The sequence below is a fragment of the Peromyscus eremicus genome, chromosome 3, assembly GCF_949786415.1.
Source record: "Peromyscus eremicus chromosome 3, PerEre_H2_v1, whole genome shotgun sequence".
In the NCBI taxonomy this organism is placed as follows: Eukaryota; Metazoa; Chordata; class Mammalia; order Rodentia; family Cricetidae; genus Peromyscus; species Peromyscus eremicus.
The window spans coordinates 4,775,801-4,793,294 of NC_081418.1; the positions used below are offsets into that span (position 1 = coordinate 4,775,801).

The window sequence follows — 17,494 nt, forward strand, 5'->3', positions numbered from 1 at the left end:
TCCCTGCTGTCATGTAGTGAACAGCTTTATCCACCAAAAGTTTGCAACCACAGCTCAGGCCCAAAGCAATAGACCCAGTCCACCACAAGCTGAAATGTCTGAAACTCTGATTCAAAATCACTTGTTTATCTAATTAATTTTGTCACATGATAAAAAGTTCACTAATACAGCTCAAAAGGGTAGGAGGAAACATATACTTAGAAAAAGTTATGATATGCCCAAGGAAACGATGACAGTGATTTAGGAATGACACCTGGTTAAGTCTTTTGTTTCTAAGATCTGTACTGTATATTATCTCCTTTAGATCCTTTCTTTTCCTCTTAGCTGTTCCAAAAGCAGTATATTTATTTCTGTACCATCACAATAAACGGAATGTTTTAAGGTAAACCCCATTGGTTTCTCGCTACTCTGGATTCTTGGAAAATAAGATCTGATCCTTAAGGTTGATTAAATGACAGCCCTAGCTTTATCATGATACACAAAGGAAAAAAATAGCAATTATTTTGTTAAATGAATCAGTCAAAGGATTTTAATTTGCTAGAAAATATTATGTAGATGGGATAATGTGCATTTCTGGAACAAATAAAGAAATCAAAGCTCAAATCTCTTCCATCATAGAGCACAAACACCCCCACACACACCCCAAAGAATCATCCATCCCTTAGGGCTCACACATTCCAACAAAGCATCCATCCCTTAGTGCTCTAACACACACACCTCAGCAAAGTACCCATCTCTTAGGGCTCACAAACACTCCAACAAACTACCCACCTGTTAGGGCTTATACATACCTCAACAAAGTATCCATCCCTTAGGGCTCATGAATATTTCAATAAAGTACCCAGCCCTTAGGGCTCTAAAACACACACACACACACACACACACACACACACACACACACACACACACCCCTCAACAAAGTACTCGCCCCCTAGGGCTTTAACACACATACTTCAACGAAGTACCCATTCTTTAAGGCTCTAACACACACAATTAACAAAGCATCCATCCCTTAGGATTCACACATACCTCAACAAAGCACTCATTTCTCAAGACTCTAACACACACACATTAACAAAGTACCTGTCCCTTAGGACACTATCACACACACCTCAATAAGGCACTATTCCTTAGGGCTCTAACACACACACACACACACACACACACACACACACACACACACACACACACACCACTTCACTCATCCCTTCGGGCTCTGTCCATTTCACTTTAACTACCCAACATGCTTATTGGATGAGTATTTGAATTTTTCTTTGTTCCAGTAATTATTCTTTGGTACATCTGGGTGTTTGTAACATCTACTCCACTGAAATAGTACAGAATGAAGGTGACCTCTATGTTTGCCAAAAGCAATGGAAACCTTCCCGGTTTCTCTTTCTGGACCTCTTGGCAGCATCTGTCAGTGGTGAGAACAATACAGCAACACTGGTCTAATTTACAGACTTGCTTTACTGGGTGGAAGCTCAGGGCTTGTCCTCAAACTCAGATATCACAGTGTCTCTTCGTTGTTTTTCTGTAATGCTTTTGTTAAATAATGACACATTCCCTAAGCTTCTATACAGTAAGTTCTGAACACTTTTTGTATTTAGGGCTGAGTTAGATGATTTCCAGGCATCTCAAATTAAATATACTCCAAATGATGACCCTGCCTTCTACTTCTGGCAACTGTTTGATTCCCGTTTATATCTTAACAAAATTAGCAACCAGAAACCAGAAAGTATAGGAAAACTCTATTTTCTGTGTCTATCCTACCATCATTACTGTGGCTGAAGGCCTAAAACCTTTTCCTTTTGACAACCACGAATCTCTTAAGTTGCTGTATCTTTATCTTAAATCTCTTTTAACTATGTCTTTTCACTTCCTAATTTGTCTCACAAAATGTTGCTGACACCTCCACTCCCTGAAAAATTACTGAACAAACTGACTCCACTAAGTCTGTCCTGAAAGCATTTCCAACAGTGTGTAAGCTGCCTTAGATTTGCTTTAGAGTACTGCTGTTGTGGGGCCTTTTTTGAACTGTGGTTCCACACTTGGAATGACAATGTCTACTTTATAGAACCATTTGCAAAATGAAAAAAAAACATGTATTCAAAGTTCCTTGAACCCTGTCTAACATATAGGAAATATTTCATAAATGTTTGTTATTAATAACAATTGCTAGTGAATTAGCATGCACTTATTATAGTGGCATGGCCCACTTCTCATTGTGCAAGCTCCTTTCTCATTACTTTCTACATTAAATTCTAGAGTTTGATAATTGGAAACTCTTGTCACAACACATGAATGCTTGAATCTGAACAGTTTCCAATTTTTTTTTCTGAAAGCGTTTTCTATCTTTCTCATAAGATTACTTACTCAGTATTCCTTGCTCAATGAACATTGCTTGACAGCTAATAGATAGCAGGTACCCTTTGGCTCACATATATCTTTTAGAAAATATATTGGATTGAATATTATTATTTATAGTAAATATTAACTAAATCAAATATTAATGTATAATACAAATGCTATATAGTAACAATCAGTTATTAAGCTCATGTTATATTCTAAGTGTATTATGTGCATCATAACATACCATCTTTTTAACATTCCTACAAATATTATAGAACTATGAATTTTGAAAACTGAGGAGCTGAGGTAGACATGCACATCATAGATTTTAGATTCACATCTAGTACAGGGCATTGCTATAACTGAGACCCAAACCTTCTTGCTTTAGAACTGTGTACTCTTAACTATCATACTACAATACAATATGAAGTGCTTCCAATGTGATCAAGACTCATGAGCCTTCGTGGCATCACTAGCATGGTTCCTGACACAGAAGCCTAAGGACATACCTATGAACAAAGATTGGCACTACTCAAACTGTGTCCATGATGCTGAGTATTAAGGATTCCTGGTCTATTTTCTTCTCAAACACAAGCTATTTTTTCAACTATTGTTCTGATAATATTGTGAAAGACACCTTTACAAGATGAACAACTCTTTTCTTGATAGCTTTGAACTCAAGTCACACAACATGTGCCACAGATTGAATACCTCAAGTGTACAGCTGTCTTAATTATGTTTTTATTAATCTATCTATAGTCTCTAGCTTGGTGCCTGCCAAAAAGTAGGCTACCAATAACAGTTTGTGAATATTCAGGAAATGAATTCTAGTCCTAAATACATGGAGTTCGAACATTTTGATGAGTCAGTTTATAAGTATATACATTCCCGGATCAATGGCCCATACACTTGTAAACAGTTATATAATTCGAAAATATCTCAAGTCGGATTTGGCATGCATTATTGGTATATTTTTGTAGCTGATTTACTTTCTTGAATATGTTCCATTTCAGATAAGGTTAAAACAAATTTGTATTCCTCGTTTTTATTTCAAGATGATGAAGTTTCTTAGGTTTAAAACAGAAACAGAATTGAGTGAGGTAATGGAGAAATACCCAGAATTTGGCTGAGCTGATAAAGTGACAAAATGCATTTTGATGTATTTTCCAAAGTTCTGGTTTTGAAAAATCATCAACTGTGCTTACCTCCCAAAATGAAGCTTGGAATTAAATATATATTTTATATTAATATAAACTAGCATGATTTGGCCTACAGGTAGTAGAAAACTCAAGCTAAATGCCATAAACATCTTGTGCTTTGTAATATCAGAATTGGTTCTGAGAGAGGTTGAGTTATTGGTTCCTTATTCCCAAAGTACATCCAAGAGCTAGCATAGTTTCACTGTTCTGCTCTGTAGTCTTCCCATTTTCTACCAAGAGCTCTTCATGATCACAGGATTGCTGGCAGCTGCGTCTGGCCCAACTTCCTTGTGCAAGAACTTTCAGTCAGAGGGGAGAATAGTATTTTTTCTATTATCTTATTTTAAGAAGTAAGAAATTTCTCAGAAAGTCCCCTAAAGGAATTCATCTTACTTCTCATTACTTAGAACTGGATTACAAGCCATTTCCTAAGCCAATAACTGGTGAAACGATGGAAGTGCCTTGTCTGGATTAGACTAGTTGATATTCATTCCCTTAAGCTGAAGACAATCTTATATGAAAGCACCAATCGGCACATGAGCATGTACATGTATACTCTTGAATAAAACTGACATCCTACCAGCAAGATCATGGGAGGAGGGGGCTGGAGAGATGGCTCAGAGGTTAAGAGCACTGCTTGCTCTTCCAAAGGTCCTGAGTTCAATTCCCAGCAACCACATGGTGGCTCACAACCATCTGTAATGAGATCTGGCGCCCTCTTCTGGCCTGCAGGGATATGTGCAGACAGAACACTGTATACATAATAAATAAATAAAATCTTAAAAAAAAAAAAAGATCATGGGAGGAAGCAAAAAAGCAAGTGTATTCTATAGACATCCAACTCAAGAAAGTGTATTCTATAGACAACCAACTCAAAGAAGTGTATTCTATAGACATCCAACTCCAGGAAGTGTATTCTATAGACATCCAACTCAAGGAAGTGTATTCTATAGACAACCAACTCAAGGAAGTGTATTCTATAGACATCCAACTCAAGGAAGTGTATTCTATAGACAACCAACTCCAGGAAGTGTATTCTGTAGACAACCAACTCCAGGAAGTGTATTCTGTAGACAACCAACTCCTTTAATAATTTTGTGGCTAAGCTGAAATTGAAATGGTATTCAGTTCAAGCAAACTGCCTCTGTGATCAGTACTAAGAGAGTCAATGTTCATAAGAATAAAGGGTATCATGATGCTTTCAACACAAGAGGATGGAGATGCTTCAAGTAAATGTCAAGGTTGGTTCATAGTTACTATATTGGAGCTGGATAGGAGCAAGGTGTGTGGTGTGCCACCATGTGGATGTGAAGAGAAGAGACAACAATGCACTGCACATTTCAAAAGGCCTCAAGAAAGTATAAAGTTTACACTACAATAATATTTTTGAATATACAGATGTATCTAACCTGATTTAAACATTGCACAATGTACTTGTATTAAAACATAATGGCATCACTTTAATGTATCCAATGTTTATGCTTAAGTTTGGAAATAGAGAAAGGAGATTTGTGAGAAAATTCAAAATGACAGTTTCTTGTTCTATTATGGTGACTGAAGGAATTGCCAAAGATGTTACTAATTGTGTACATTTTAATAATTAATCTCCAGTAGGTACACTGTAACAAGTTCATAAACAGTAAATTAATTTCCCACAAGGAAATGGTTTCACATTTAAAATACTAATGTAAGATAAAGTAGCATTGCCTTTTTTTCATGGCAAAAAATTTTAGCATCCCTGATAATTAAAGTTTTTTTTTTTTTTTTTTTTTTTTTGGTTTTTCGAGACAGGGTTTCTCTGTGTAGCTTTTGCGCCTTTCCTGGAACTCACTTGGTAGTCCAGGCTGGCCTCGAACTCACAGAGATCCGCCTGGCTCTGCCTCCCGAGTGCTGGGATTAAAGGCGTGCGCCACCACCGCCCGGCTAAAGTTTTTCTTTTGTTTTAAAATTTAAGGGCTAATATTTTTGGGATAAAATATAGAAATTTGGCATAATTTCATTTATTTAAAATAATTATATCTTTAAATTTTCAATATGCTACATATTTATATTATTGGATACAAATCTCCTATTTATCTCTGAAACATTTAAACCAATTAAAATTATATACTGTGCAAATATGTTATCCAGTTCATGAACAAGCATACCCTTAACTGTTTATGTCTTTGTTGGCAATAATGTTAAGATGCTATCTGGTGTTTTTTACATATCTCACTATCTACTTTTTGATACAAAGATAACTCTAATTTGATTTGTTATAATTTCTAAAAACCTAACACATAGTATAGAAATACAAATATTTGATTTCTCTTGTTGTTATGGTCAGCCACTATCAGATTTACAATTTTGCTCACACTTGAAATTGGTCTGTTCTTGGAACTCTTTTCCACCTATTAGGTTGCCTTGTCCAGCCTCAATATGAGGTCTTTTGCCTTGTCTTACTGTATCTTGTTTAGTCTTATTTGGCTGTTGTCTCTTAGAGGTCTGCTCTTTTTTGAAGAGGAAATGGAAGGAAGCAGATCTGGGGGAGAGGGTAGCTTGGGGAGAGCTGGAAGGAGGGGAAAATGTGGTCGGGATGTACTGTATGAGAGAAGGATCTATTTTCAATAAAAATCAAAAAATAAAAAAGAAAGAAAATTAAGTCACTAAGACTGTATGCTCACACACATAAATTCTTTATTTTACAAATTCTTTAAACACGGGTGACTGTGTCCTTTGTATTTGTGTGTGGCCATACACATGTATATCTCATGTGTCCCATGAAGCAGAATACACTTCAGTTCACTGGGGTAATGTCTGCACTGAAGGGAAAGAGGGCATAGACTCTTTCAAGCAGCAAAGACAGGGATCCAGCTACAAGGATGAGGAATGTTTAAAAAAAAAAATGGTCACAAAGTACATTTTGTTGTTTTAACTTTAGATGCATAAGACCATCTTTGACAACATTCTTGTTCCTCCAGAAGGAAGATCAACTTCCTTCTGTTTAGTTAACACAGTACTCCCTTTGGTACCAGATTTTGCTACAAAGACAGGATTAGAATTATCTGTACCCAGTATGCTTTTAGAAAGGAACCAAGCTGTTTGGAAGGGTTCAGTAATGCTTTAAGCCTAACCAGTTGCTATTTTTTTCAAGAAACTTTGTCCAGTAAAATGATGCTTTATCATTACAGTGTGGACTACAAGGACAGGCAAACCCAGGGTCAGAATCACGCTGGGACACGGGAAATTTCAAATATAAAATTTTCTCATGCTTGAATTCCAGCTAATCAGATTTTAATCAGCTTAGTATGTTGCTAGGTTAATCTGTGTGTTTCTAGCACTAGTCACAATGGTATGCGTAAGTGTATACCAGATAAATAAGTACCTCTCTATGCATGTCAACGTAAACTACTAGGATAAGCAATACAACTCATATTTAAAATGAGAATTAAGTACTAACATAAAATCACCTTTTGCAATTAATATTTCCCTCAATTCTCTGTAACTTATTTAGTGATTGTGTGGAGTATAAAGTTTTTGTACTGTCCTTTATCCATGGTAGTTCAGTGTACAATTTAGGAAACATGTTTTTTAAAACACCTGGTAATGAACTGTCATATTAAAAAGTATTCAATTAAATGTTTTTCATTAAACACCTTTTCTTCCTAATATTTCACAGTATTGCTTTACAAAAATCCATTGTTATTTAAGAAAATTTATGTGATTTAATATATATTTCTTTCATTAAAAGACATCAAGGATCAAGAAATTTTTCCAAAAATTTTATAATTAAGAGTATCAATATAGACAGAATTTTTTACTTTGTAGACAAGGCTTAAACTGCTTTCATAGATGTGTGTATTACTATTGGATATAATTATGAACTGTGTTTTTTTAAGTAAAGTAACTTTAAATGACACAAAAGCTCTATGCAGTTCATGTAAAACAAAAAAATGGAAAATATATTTTCCAAGGTAGAGAAAGCCATTTAATAATTATTAGAATATCTTAAATAAGTCCAGTAACTTCTTTAAAATTTTTCCTAATGGGCCTTAGAAAAGGCTCTATTGGATGCCACTGGTGTGGCATAATTAGTAGTCAAAAAAAAAAAAAAACCTTAACTGTTTATTCCGGACTATCTAACATGATCCAAACTATACGCTAAGCCTAAACTAAAGTTTTAAAGTCATGAAAGATTTATCCTCACAACTCTGTCACAAGAGTTATTTAAATGTCAATGATTTGCCACAATGTAAATAACTTTGGTAATTGTCTATGACATGATCATTGTGCAACAGTGACCAGAAGATACATGTCCCTTTCAGCTCTTCAGTTAACTGGCCTTAGTATTGACGGATTTATCACTAAATTCTCTGTGTGACATAGTTCATTTTTATCAAAGGAAAATATCACTTATTGGAGACAAAAGAGGAAAAGTTGAGGCTGAAATATGAGTGACAATACACTAAGAGAGCTGTAAGACTGGGTTATCTGCTTCCTGCCATGATAAGAAGTCAAGCTGTGGCTAAGGGAGATTTTAAAAATCAATATTTGTCACCGAAAATATTGCGAGGGTTAACTCAAGTAGTGGGAAGGTCACCAGAGTATGAACCACAGAGATAGTGTGGCTGTGATCATCTTTAGTAACATTTGCCTATGTTGAGGTACTGTCATTGTTACCAACGCATTGTGTATTTTGTTCTGGATTTGATATAATTCTCTGTTTTATAGTGTTGACTATGACCACGTATTCTGTTTTATTATAGCTCCTCTTGAAAAGAAACTTGATTTTTAGCTATGAAATAAAAGTTCCACTAATAATATGATCTATCTGGTTAGCATGGTGTTTAAGAAGCATAAATATATTTTTAAACTAAATGCATCTCAGTATGATTTCATTGCTTGTCAAAATTATAGTAAACACTTCAATATTCTTTAGCTTTTTAAGGAGGAAAGATATGCACAGAAGAACATAATTTAGTGGGCAAAAATAAGTTCTACTTAAAGCAATGATTCTCAAACTGTGGGTCACACCTCCTTTGGGGGTCAAAGACGCTTTCACAAGGGTCAGGTAAGACCATAAGAAAACACAGATATTTACATTATGCTTCATAACAATAGCAAGATTACAGTTATGAAGTAGCAATGAAAATAATTTTATGGAGGAAATGTATTAAAGGGTTGCATCATTAGGAAGGTTGAGAACCACTGTTCTAAAGCCTAAGTATAAAAGAACAAATCGTTATAAATAAAGACATCAGCAAAACTTACTTTTAAAAGATAAAAACATGTCCCACTGATTTAATGGCAACATTCATCAAATAAATAATTAAAAAAAGAATTTATTCTACAAAAGACATTAAGTCTGCAAGTTAATTTTACACATATCAATTAGACATTAGTTACTTTTTGTGGTGATATTTTATTTATGCTGAATGTGGTGGTATTTTATTTGTATGTTAATAAATAAAGTTTGCCTGGGGATCAGAGGTCATAGATAGACAGCCGTAAACAAAAGTCAGGTGTTGGCAGCACACGCCTTTAATCCGATCACATGGCAGTCAGAGTCTGTGTGTGTTCAAGGACACAGCCAAGCATGGTGATACACACCTTTAATCCCAGTACCAACCATAGAGACCTGGAGGTCTGTATAGACAGGTAGTGATGAGGAAGTGATATGGCTGGGCTTAGAGCCAATGAGAAGGCAGAACAGGAAGGCAACAAAGGTACAGATTAGATAGGAAAAAGCTGGTTCGGTTCTCTTGGAGGCAGTGTGGTAAGCTAAGGTTAGTTTGGTGGCTGTCACTACTGCTCTGATCTCTATGGCTTGCAACCCTGTATTTGACTGTGTTTTTTATTTAATAAGACTGTTTAGAAATTTGTTTACACTTTTTCATTTTCATTTTCACATCTAATCACAGTTAAGAGAAAAATATCTTGAAACCTAGACCTAGAAAGAGGGCTCAGCAATTCAGAAGCCGTGCTGCCCTTGAAGAGGACCCATGTTTAATTCTCAGCAGCCCACAACTGCCTGGAACTCCAGCTCCAGGGGCCTCTAACATCTTTGGCCTACATTGGCATTTGAATTCCACACACACACACACACACACACACACACACACACACACACACACGCACATAATTAAAAAAAATACTGTTAGAATGTCTTGAAGATTAAAAGTGATGAAAGTAGATCAAAATGGCCAATAGGTTTAGAATGAGATTGGCTAAAATTTACATAATGCTTCCTACCTGCAAACCAAGGCATGATTTATATGTGTAACTTAGCTAATGATTATTGGCAATGCTGGGGCTAGAATCCAAGATCTTACACACGACAGGGAGTAATTCTAGTAGCTTACACTCCCGGCACTCATTTCATATCCTTAAGAAACTGCTACTTACCCATTTAGGAAACTTGTTCATATAACTGTCATGAAAAGCATTCTCAGCATTCAAAGCCAGATAATCTACAAGGAAGATCGCACATTTTACCACTACTGTCTCCCACTTCCTAGGGGAAATGATGCTACCAAGGTCCGCTATGCATTTGAAAGTCATTGTTTAAACTGCAAGCAATAAGAGATGTCATTTGTGCAAACTTTTTTTCTCATTATGAAAGTGAATGTGTTGAGTTTCCAGCAACTAAAAAGGAAACTGAGCATAATGAATGTGCCAAAAAAATTACACAGTGTAAATGTTAAGAGCAGAAACCCTGGCACTTAGATTCTTCAGCTGGCATTTCACCCCAAGACTATTCTCATTCAAAGCAAACACGTGAGAAAAGTGAATGCTCATGTTTAACATTCAAGGTCATGCCATTTAAATAGTAAAAAACTGTCTACAGACAGTTAAAAACCACAGTGGCATCTTTCATAACTCTGCTTAAGTAGAATTCTTTATTAACCAATGTTCTTCTAAAATAGTTACGATAAAGACATGTGAATACAGTTCAATAACAGGCCATTCGTTAAACACGTACAAGGCCCTGGGTTTGAACCCCACCACTAGATAAACATTAAACGGGTCAGTATATTAAAGCAATTTTATTATTTTCGAATAAAAAAATCCATATAACTCACATTCTACAGAATCAAATCAATTTTTACAGGCAAAAAATATGACATACTTTTTATTTCACTTTCTAAAATTAAAGGCAGCATGGAAGTTTAACACGTGATATTAGCCTGAAGTTAGGGAAGAAGAAGGTGTGATTCTTAATAAATGTGAATCTATGTCTCTTTGAAGGTGTCTTTGAAAGAAGCAAAAGGAGAGAGAGTGATGTAGCTCTTGCCTAAAAATGAAGTTCAAAGGCTCTTAATAGTCTACCTTCCACATGGAAAGAATTACAAAAGTTTTTTTTTTTCCTTTTATTTTCCATTGTGAAGTATTAAATGGAAACATGTATCCAGGCTATGTAGGTCCCTGTGTGGTCTGAGAGGCATCAGGAGCCATAGCCAAGGAATGTAGGACATGAGCATGACAGTCTGTAACTGGCTGCTGTGAACTTTAGCAGCAAAGTTAAAAGAAAGAGACAAAGTAAAGAACATTCACCACTTCAGTTTGTATCTCCGAATCCCCCAAGAAGCTCTCTCCACAGGTCCTATGAAACAATGAGAACATAGGCACCATGGCTGACTTGTAATTACGTATCTTGGTAAGGAACATTTATTATAAACAAAAAGAACGGTTTACAAAATCAACAGAATATCACCAATAAATACAAGTGGTATTTTTTCTATAAAGTTTATTCTGTAGGTTAAAAGATGATGAAATACAAAAGAGAAATCTGCTGAATTTTGTTGAAGTTTTTTTTTAATGGGTTTGAAGTCATTTAAGCAGTTCAGAAAAACAAATACCTGTCTTCTTTAGTATGCCTCAAAATATTAATTTCTCACTGTCCTTAAAAATTAGAATAATTAAAAACTAGGATGACTATAATGCAAAATTAGCCAAAAGTAAGTATACTCTAGATAATTCCTTCAATTTATCTGAGGTATATTTTACTAGTGCTTTTATTATACTTATCTTCATTTCTAACAAAATTTTCCTTAGTTTTGCTATAACCATACATGCAGTTTCTGTATAATGTCCCACATTTGACTAAGTATTTTAAAATCAATCTCATTAATATTAAAAAAAAAAACCCATCTCCAAACAAGTCATGTTTAAGTTCTCTGGCTATGCTATATATTTTTCTTTTCCTTGTTCCTTTCCAGAAATATAACTGCTGAGCCAAGAGCCTCTACCCAATTTTCAAACAAGTTCAAACCCTACAAAACCCAAGAAACATAGGCTCTATATTTAATGTTCTGAAATTTTCATTTAATCACAATTTCAATTAAATAAATTTAACCACCATTGATAAAAGAACAGTTTCATAAGATAATATATGTAAATCACTACACTTAAAGTAATATACAAGAAGATTATAGATTTTCCCAGTTATTAATTAATTAAGCAATTTATTTATTTCTGTCCATTGTAATTCAGTAGATAAAACATTACAAATGTCTATCACTAGATACCCAGAGGCTGACAGACCAAAGGTTAATATATGCTTTTCACTTAAGTATCTCACCTCATAAAAATACATTCCCTGGATCTGAAAATCTATACTCTTCCTAACAAAACACAATGCAAAACTGAATGATCAGGATCGACGGTAACTAAGATCATGGCCAGGCAGGAGTCTGCTCCCACAGGTCTTTCTACTAAGGGAAACCTCAGCTTACAACATCATTCATAGCTTTGCTCTGTGAGAGATCATGATTCCCCAAGGTGAAAACTTTTCAAATTCACCATAGTATCATCATGTGCATTAACATAGAATAAGCGGAATTTCCTTTCTTATCTCAGATTCTCAATTTGCACAACTTTTATGCCCTCACTTTTCCAATGACTCTCTGGATTTCAATTACTAAATTTCTAATACTGGACCTTTTCTTTGTGGGGAGGGGACACACATTGTTTAGTAGAATTAAAGTTGGTCAAATTCTACCTCAAGATACAGGCATCTGAATAAAATGTATCATTTAAGAAGAGATGATCAATGGAAACTACTACAGAACAATCACTCTTGAGTAGACTTAGGCTGGTGAGACTACTCACCACTAAGGCTTATTTCCATCCCTGTGACCCACAGAGAAGTAGGGAAGAACTGATTCCCAAGTGTTTTCTCTTGACTTCTGTATGCACACAGTTAGCATATCCATACTTATATACATAAACCATACATACATAAATAAAAAATAAATGTTTCAAAAGCATTAACTTTTGCAGTTACTTTCCATTACAAACACCAATACTGTTACCATAAAACCATGGCTGGTTAATTACAGTAGATTTCTTGGACCCTAAACTTGAACTTCTCACTTGTATCTATTGCTATTATGCACTATCCTGACATAAAATATGTTAGCATAACTCAATGAATTTGAGTTCAAATGACATCATACTGGAAAATTCCAGGATCCTCTACTATCTACTGCATCTTCTTCCATGCCATACAATACTGCATATTTACATTAGACCTCCTAAAATGATACATGATGAATACTGGAGAATCCGAGGGAAGATGTTTTCTTCTGTGACAACTTAGCTTTAGAAAAGTTTATGAACCTTTTTCTCTCTCATTTGCTTTGAGACAAGCTTTGCCGGTGAAATTTATGCTGAAAAACAACTGCTTAAATAGTGTTTCTTCATAATTGGATCACAGCATTTAGTGGCAATTCAGAATACAGTGATACTCGGAATTTCAACGCCGGGGCAGGACAAAGTAACAACAGACAATAATCATTATACCAATAATGCTGATAAGTGTGAGACACATTTGTAGACCATGCCACTCAGGAAACTGCATCACCACGTGTGGGAAACAAAGGCACACTACATTTTGTTGAAGGTGTCATCAAATAAAACTTTTATCTCCATCTTTCCTCCCTCAGGACCACAATTTTCTTTCAAGCAAAGACAGTGGACAGTTCAGCAAGATTCCAGTCTTTTTAAATCCACATCACAGCCCCGGAAGAAACTCATTAAAGCCAGGCTAGAAAACAGGGAGTCTGAGCTGTAACCAGCTTGCATCCCCATCCACCTCCACGCCACAAACACGCCCCCAGATCTGGAGCTAGAAGAGAGCCCAGCCACAAAGGAATTCCACTCAATGAGGAAATCCCAGTCAATGAAGAATCCTTTGGGGAACCCTTCTATAACTGCAGTCTGCCTCCCCTCCAACACTAGCGAGCTCTCGAGCTCTAGCTCTCCAGAGCTCCCAGCTTCTTAGGCTCTGCTCCTCCTCCTGCCTGCTGGCTAGGGGCGATCTCTAGGGTTAGTCAGTCCGCACGTGACTCTCAGTGCCCACATGACATGACCATGGGCGGGGGAGAAGGACTGGGGAGTGAAGCAGGGAAAAAGTTACCGAACACTGGTCAAAGCATCCAAAGCAATATGTCCCTTTCCTTCCTGGCCAACCAGTGCTCAGAAATCCCCAGGGAACTGCTGGGGACCAAGAAGTCTCCAGACCAGCTTTGGATATACTCCAAGCGTTCTCCACTTGCCCCAGGGCTCAGAGCTTCTTCCAACCCCAGTAATGACACCTCTGCACCTCAAGCTGCTCCGTCCTCCTTTCTCCTTCCCCTCCTGACTCCTTCCTTCCCCGAAAGCTCTATATCCACTGTGGGCGATGCCACTGACGCACATTCTATTTGGCCCAGGAGCTCTGAGGAGGTCAGACAAGGCCAAGCACCTTCTAAAGGCAAGGATCCAACTACACAAACTAAGTTGCTTGCCACGCTGCCATCTGGCTTAGCGCGCCGACCAGCCCCCTGCCCCGGTCCCACTAATGCTCCCTTCACAGTTACAGTGCTCTCTGGACCCCACCCCGCGGTGGCGCAACATACACCCAACACGCGCGCCCACCCTCTCCTTGCCCTCCCCACGCAGGGGTCCCACGGCCGGGCAAAGCACCGAGCAAGCTGCGCTCACCTTGCTTGACACACTTGAGCCGGAGGGGGTCCTTGCAGTGTTTGATCACGGCTAGAACGTCCCTGATGGTGAGCCCCGCCACGGGGGTCTCGTTCACCTCCAGCAGCAGCTCCTCGGATACCAACTTGCTGCCGCTTTCATAGGCCACCTTGCCCGGCTTCACCTCCCCCAGGTAGGGGAACTGTCCGTTTTCGGCGCCCCCCTTCAGTTCAAAGCCCAGCTGGCCCTCCGGGTTCCTGCCAATGACACTCTCGTGGACTTTGCTAGTCCAGTGGCTTTTCTTTTTCAAGCTTTTGGACATGGCAGTAGGGTGAGTCGCCTCAGTTCCTGAGGGTCCTTTGGAGAAGAGGGGTTGGGAGTCAAAATCGGGATGGAGGAGCCAGGGGGCCAAGGGACGAGGGTGGCAGACTTTGCCCGTCTCCCCTCTGCTCCGCGCTTTCCCTCTTCTTTGGATGGAGTGTGGCGGAGGAAGGGGGAGGATGAGAGGGACGGCTGGGCAGAGGTAGGAGAGCTTGGGTGAGGTTGTGCTGTCCCTTGAATGACACTCAAGGCTGTGGCCCCGCAGCGGAGGAAGCTGTGGTGGCGTTGGCGGCGGCGTTAGTGGCGGTGGCGGCGGCCGAGCCGGCGCGAGCAGTGGCCGAGCTGGTGAGCGGGTGGCGTGGGGGTGGGGAAAGGGTGAGGATGCCGGGGGCCACTCCTGCGTGCTGCGAGTGGGAGCGCGCGCGCGCTCGCCGGCCTCGGTGTTGTTAGCCGATATCCATGGCAGCTGCAGTGGCAGCGGTGGGGAGCGCGTGTGTGTGCGCGTGTACTAGTTGTACTGTACTGGCAGGATGCGAGCGGGCGGGCGGGGAGGGGGATGCGAGCCCAGGGAGGAGGCGCGCGCACCGGGTGGAGCGCCAGGGAGGGCTTCGCCGCCGTCTCCCTCCCTCCGCGGCTTGACCCGGTAGTGAAGGCGGAGAGAGAGAGGCAGGCCCAGGCCGCCCCGCAGCCTGCGGGAGGAGGCGGGAGCCGGGAAGGAGGGGAGCCGAGGCCCGGCGTGGGGAGGCCGGCGAGAAGGGCCCGGAGCCCAGGCTGGACCTGCCTTCAGCTTCCCTGTGAGCCCGGCTGCTCGGCCTCAGGACACCTCGACTTGTTCACACTCCAGAAAGGTTGAAGCAGAAATCCAGGGACCCGATGGCAAGCCCGGTGCCTGGTGGCCCATCTGCGGCGGCGCCTGCCTGCCGGGGCTCCATCCCGCCACCGGAAAGCTGGAGTTCCAGGTTCTAGCACGGGACTGCAGAGGGCCTGGCGGCCAGAGCTAGACTTCCCTGTTGTCTCGCTCCACTTTTACAGTCTTACGTTCCTAGCAAAGTTCTCAGAAGTCCCCCTCCGAGGAGGGAAAGTTAGAGGAAGGAATCTGGTTGTCCTGGCAGCAGAAGAAGGTGAAGCAGTAGCTGCAGACCAAGGCCACGAGTCCCCTGGGGAAGAAACTGAGGAGGGTGCAGTGGGGCAGGATAAACAGCAACTGCCCTAGTTGGAGAGTGGCGAGGGTCCATGAGGGGAGGAGCTGAAAAGGTGATCGGAGTGAGAGCCTAGGTGTAGAAATGGAAGGTTTAACCTGGACAGGAGTCCAGCTTGTACCTGGGGACTAAGCCTTAATGTCATCATCGGACAAGCACCCCCCCCCCCCACACACACACACACACTACAGAAAAGGCAAGAGAGCTCTTGGTGGGGCATGAACTCAGCTCACTATACCCCATCTATCTCCTTTCCTTTCCTGTCTCCAAATGTACAGCCAGGAAGAAAGCTAAACAGGGCACAGAGCACAGGAGCTGCTGACTTCTCCTGTGAAACCCTGAGTGATCTTCTTAAGTTCCTGTAGCTTAAATTCCATTTGCTTAACTTTGAAATAATATGTTTCAGACAAAGAAAAAAAATACAGTCATTCACCCACTCATCTTTGTAAATCAGAGCATGGAGATCAGCAGCAGTTAAGATGTCTGGGATGGCGTGTGGGAGGAAAGCCTTACAGCTCAAAAGGCTTAGACGACCCAAACAGAAACTCGGGGGTTTGGATCCAGGCTCTGCTGCTTCTCAGGAGTGCAGTATTTAGCAAACTGTTCGACCTTCCTCGGTTTGCTTCCTTTTAAATATGATTAACAAAATCCTAATTGGGGCATGATGCAGTGAGGAGAAAATCAAGTAAAGCATGTGCAGTGCTTGCCTGGCTCACCTTGCTGGGCTGTGAATAGCAGTTTCCTGCCTCTTTCCTTCCCTCACTTTTTATTTTTATTTTTTTTTCCTGGTGGAGAGGACAGCAGAGTGCATCAGAATTAAAGATCTTTAAAAAGGATAAATTGATTAATGTAGTGTCTTTTTCCACTTGAGAAAACGGATCTCCAGTAAGTTGGCCGTGACTAGTGGGGCCATCCAGTCTTGGCCTTAGGAAGTGCCCAGGAGTCTCTGGGATTGCCACCAAAAGCCCAGTCTCACCCAACTCGTCAGGGATTATAGAAAACACTATTCTAAGTGGAAACGGATAGTGAGAAGAATGTGCATTTGCCTAACACCAGTTACAAATTACCATCATCATGTAGGCTAATATTTAATGTTCTAATTGTATATTAGCTGTTCTTCTGTTACATTTATATTATGTGCTTCTTTACAGATGAGGAAAAGGAGGCACACAGAGATGGAGTTTACAAAGCTATGTTTAAATCATTTACAAAGTTTTGCATCTAACCAGTGTAACAATAATTCCATCCATTCGGAACCTCTAGCTTGTCTTCACACTTGCATTCAGTCACTGCATTGAACTCATCCCTCCCACTCACACAACTTGCCATGAGTCATACCAGCACTCAGTAGAGTCTGACCATACATTTAGGTCTGCTCCTTTTGAGGGAGAAAAGAAAAACAATGGAGCAGCTGTTTTCATAAGAAACTCACTCACATCGTCCTTAAGCCAGAAGAGCCGTGGAGCTCAGTGATATCAG

At 39.7% G+C, this 17,494-nt stretch overlaps 1 protein-coding gene across 1 annotated transcript in view; it reads right to left on the reverse strand.

Annotated features, from left to right (window-relative positions):
• The window catches only part of LOC131905588 (uncharacterized), a 28,217-nt gene extending 12,469 nt beyond the window's left edge, over window positions 1-15,748 (reverse strand). Inside the window, exons 1-2 of the mRNA XM_059256448.1 lie at window positions 15,656-15,748; window positions 14,517-15,282 (exon numbers count right to left, since the gene is read on the reverse strand). Of these exons, the coding sequence (XP_059112431.1) occupies window positions 14,517-15,282; window positions 15,656-15,748 (859 nt within the window). The remainder of the gene's footprint in view (window positions 1-14,516; window positions 15,283-15,655) is intronic.
• Between the last annotated feature and the right edge of the window lie 1,746 nt (window positions 15,749-17,494).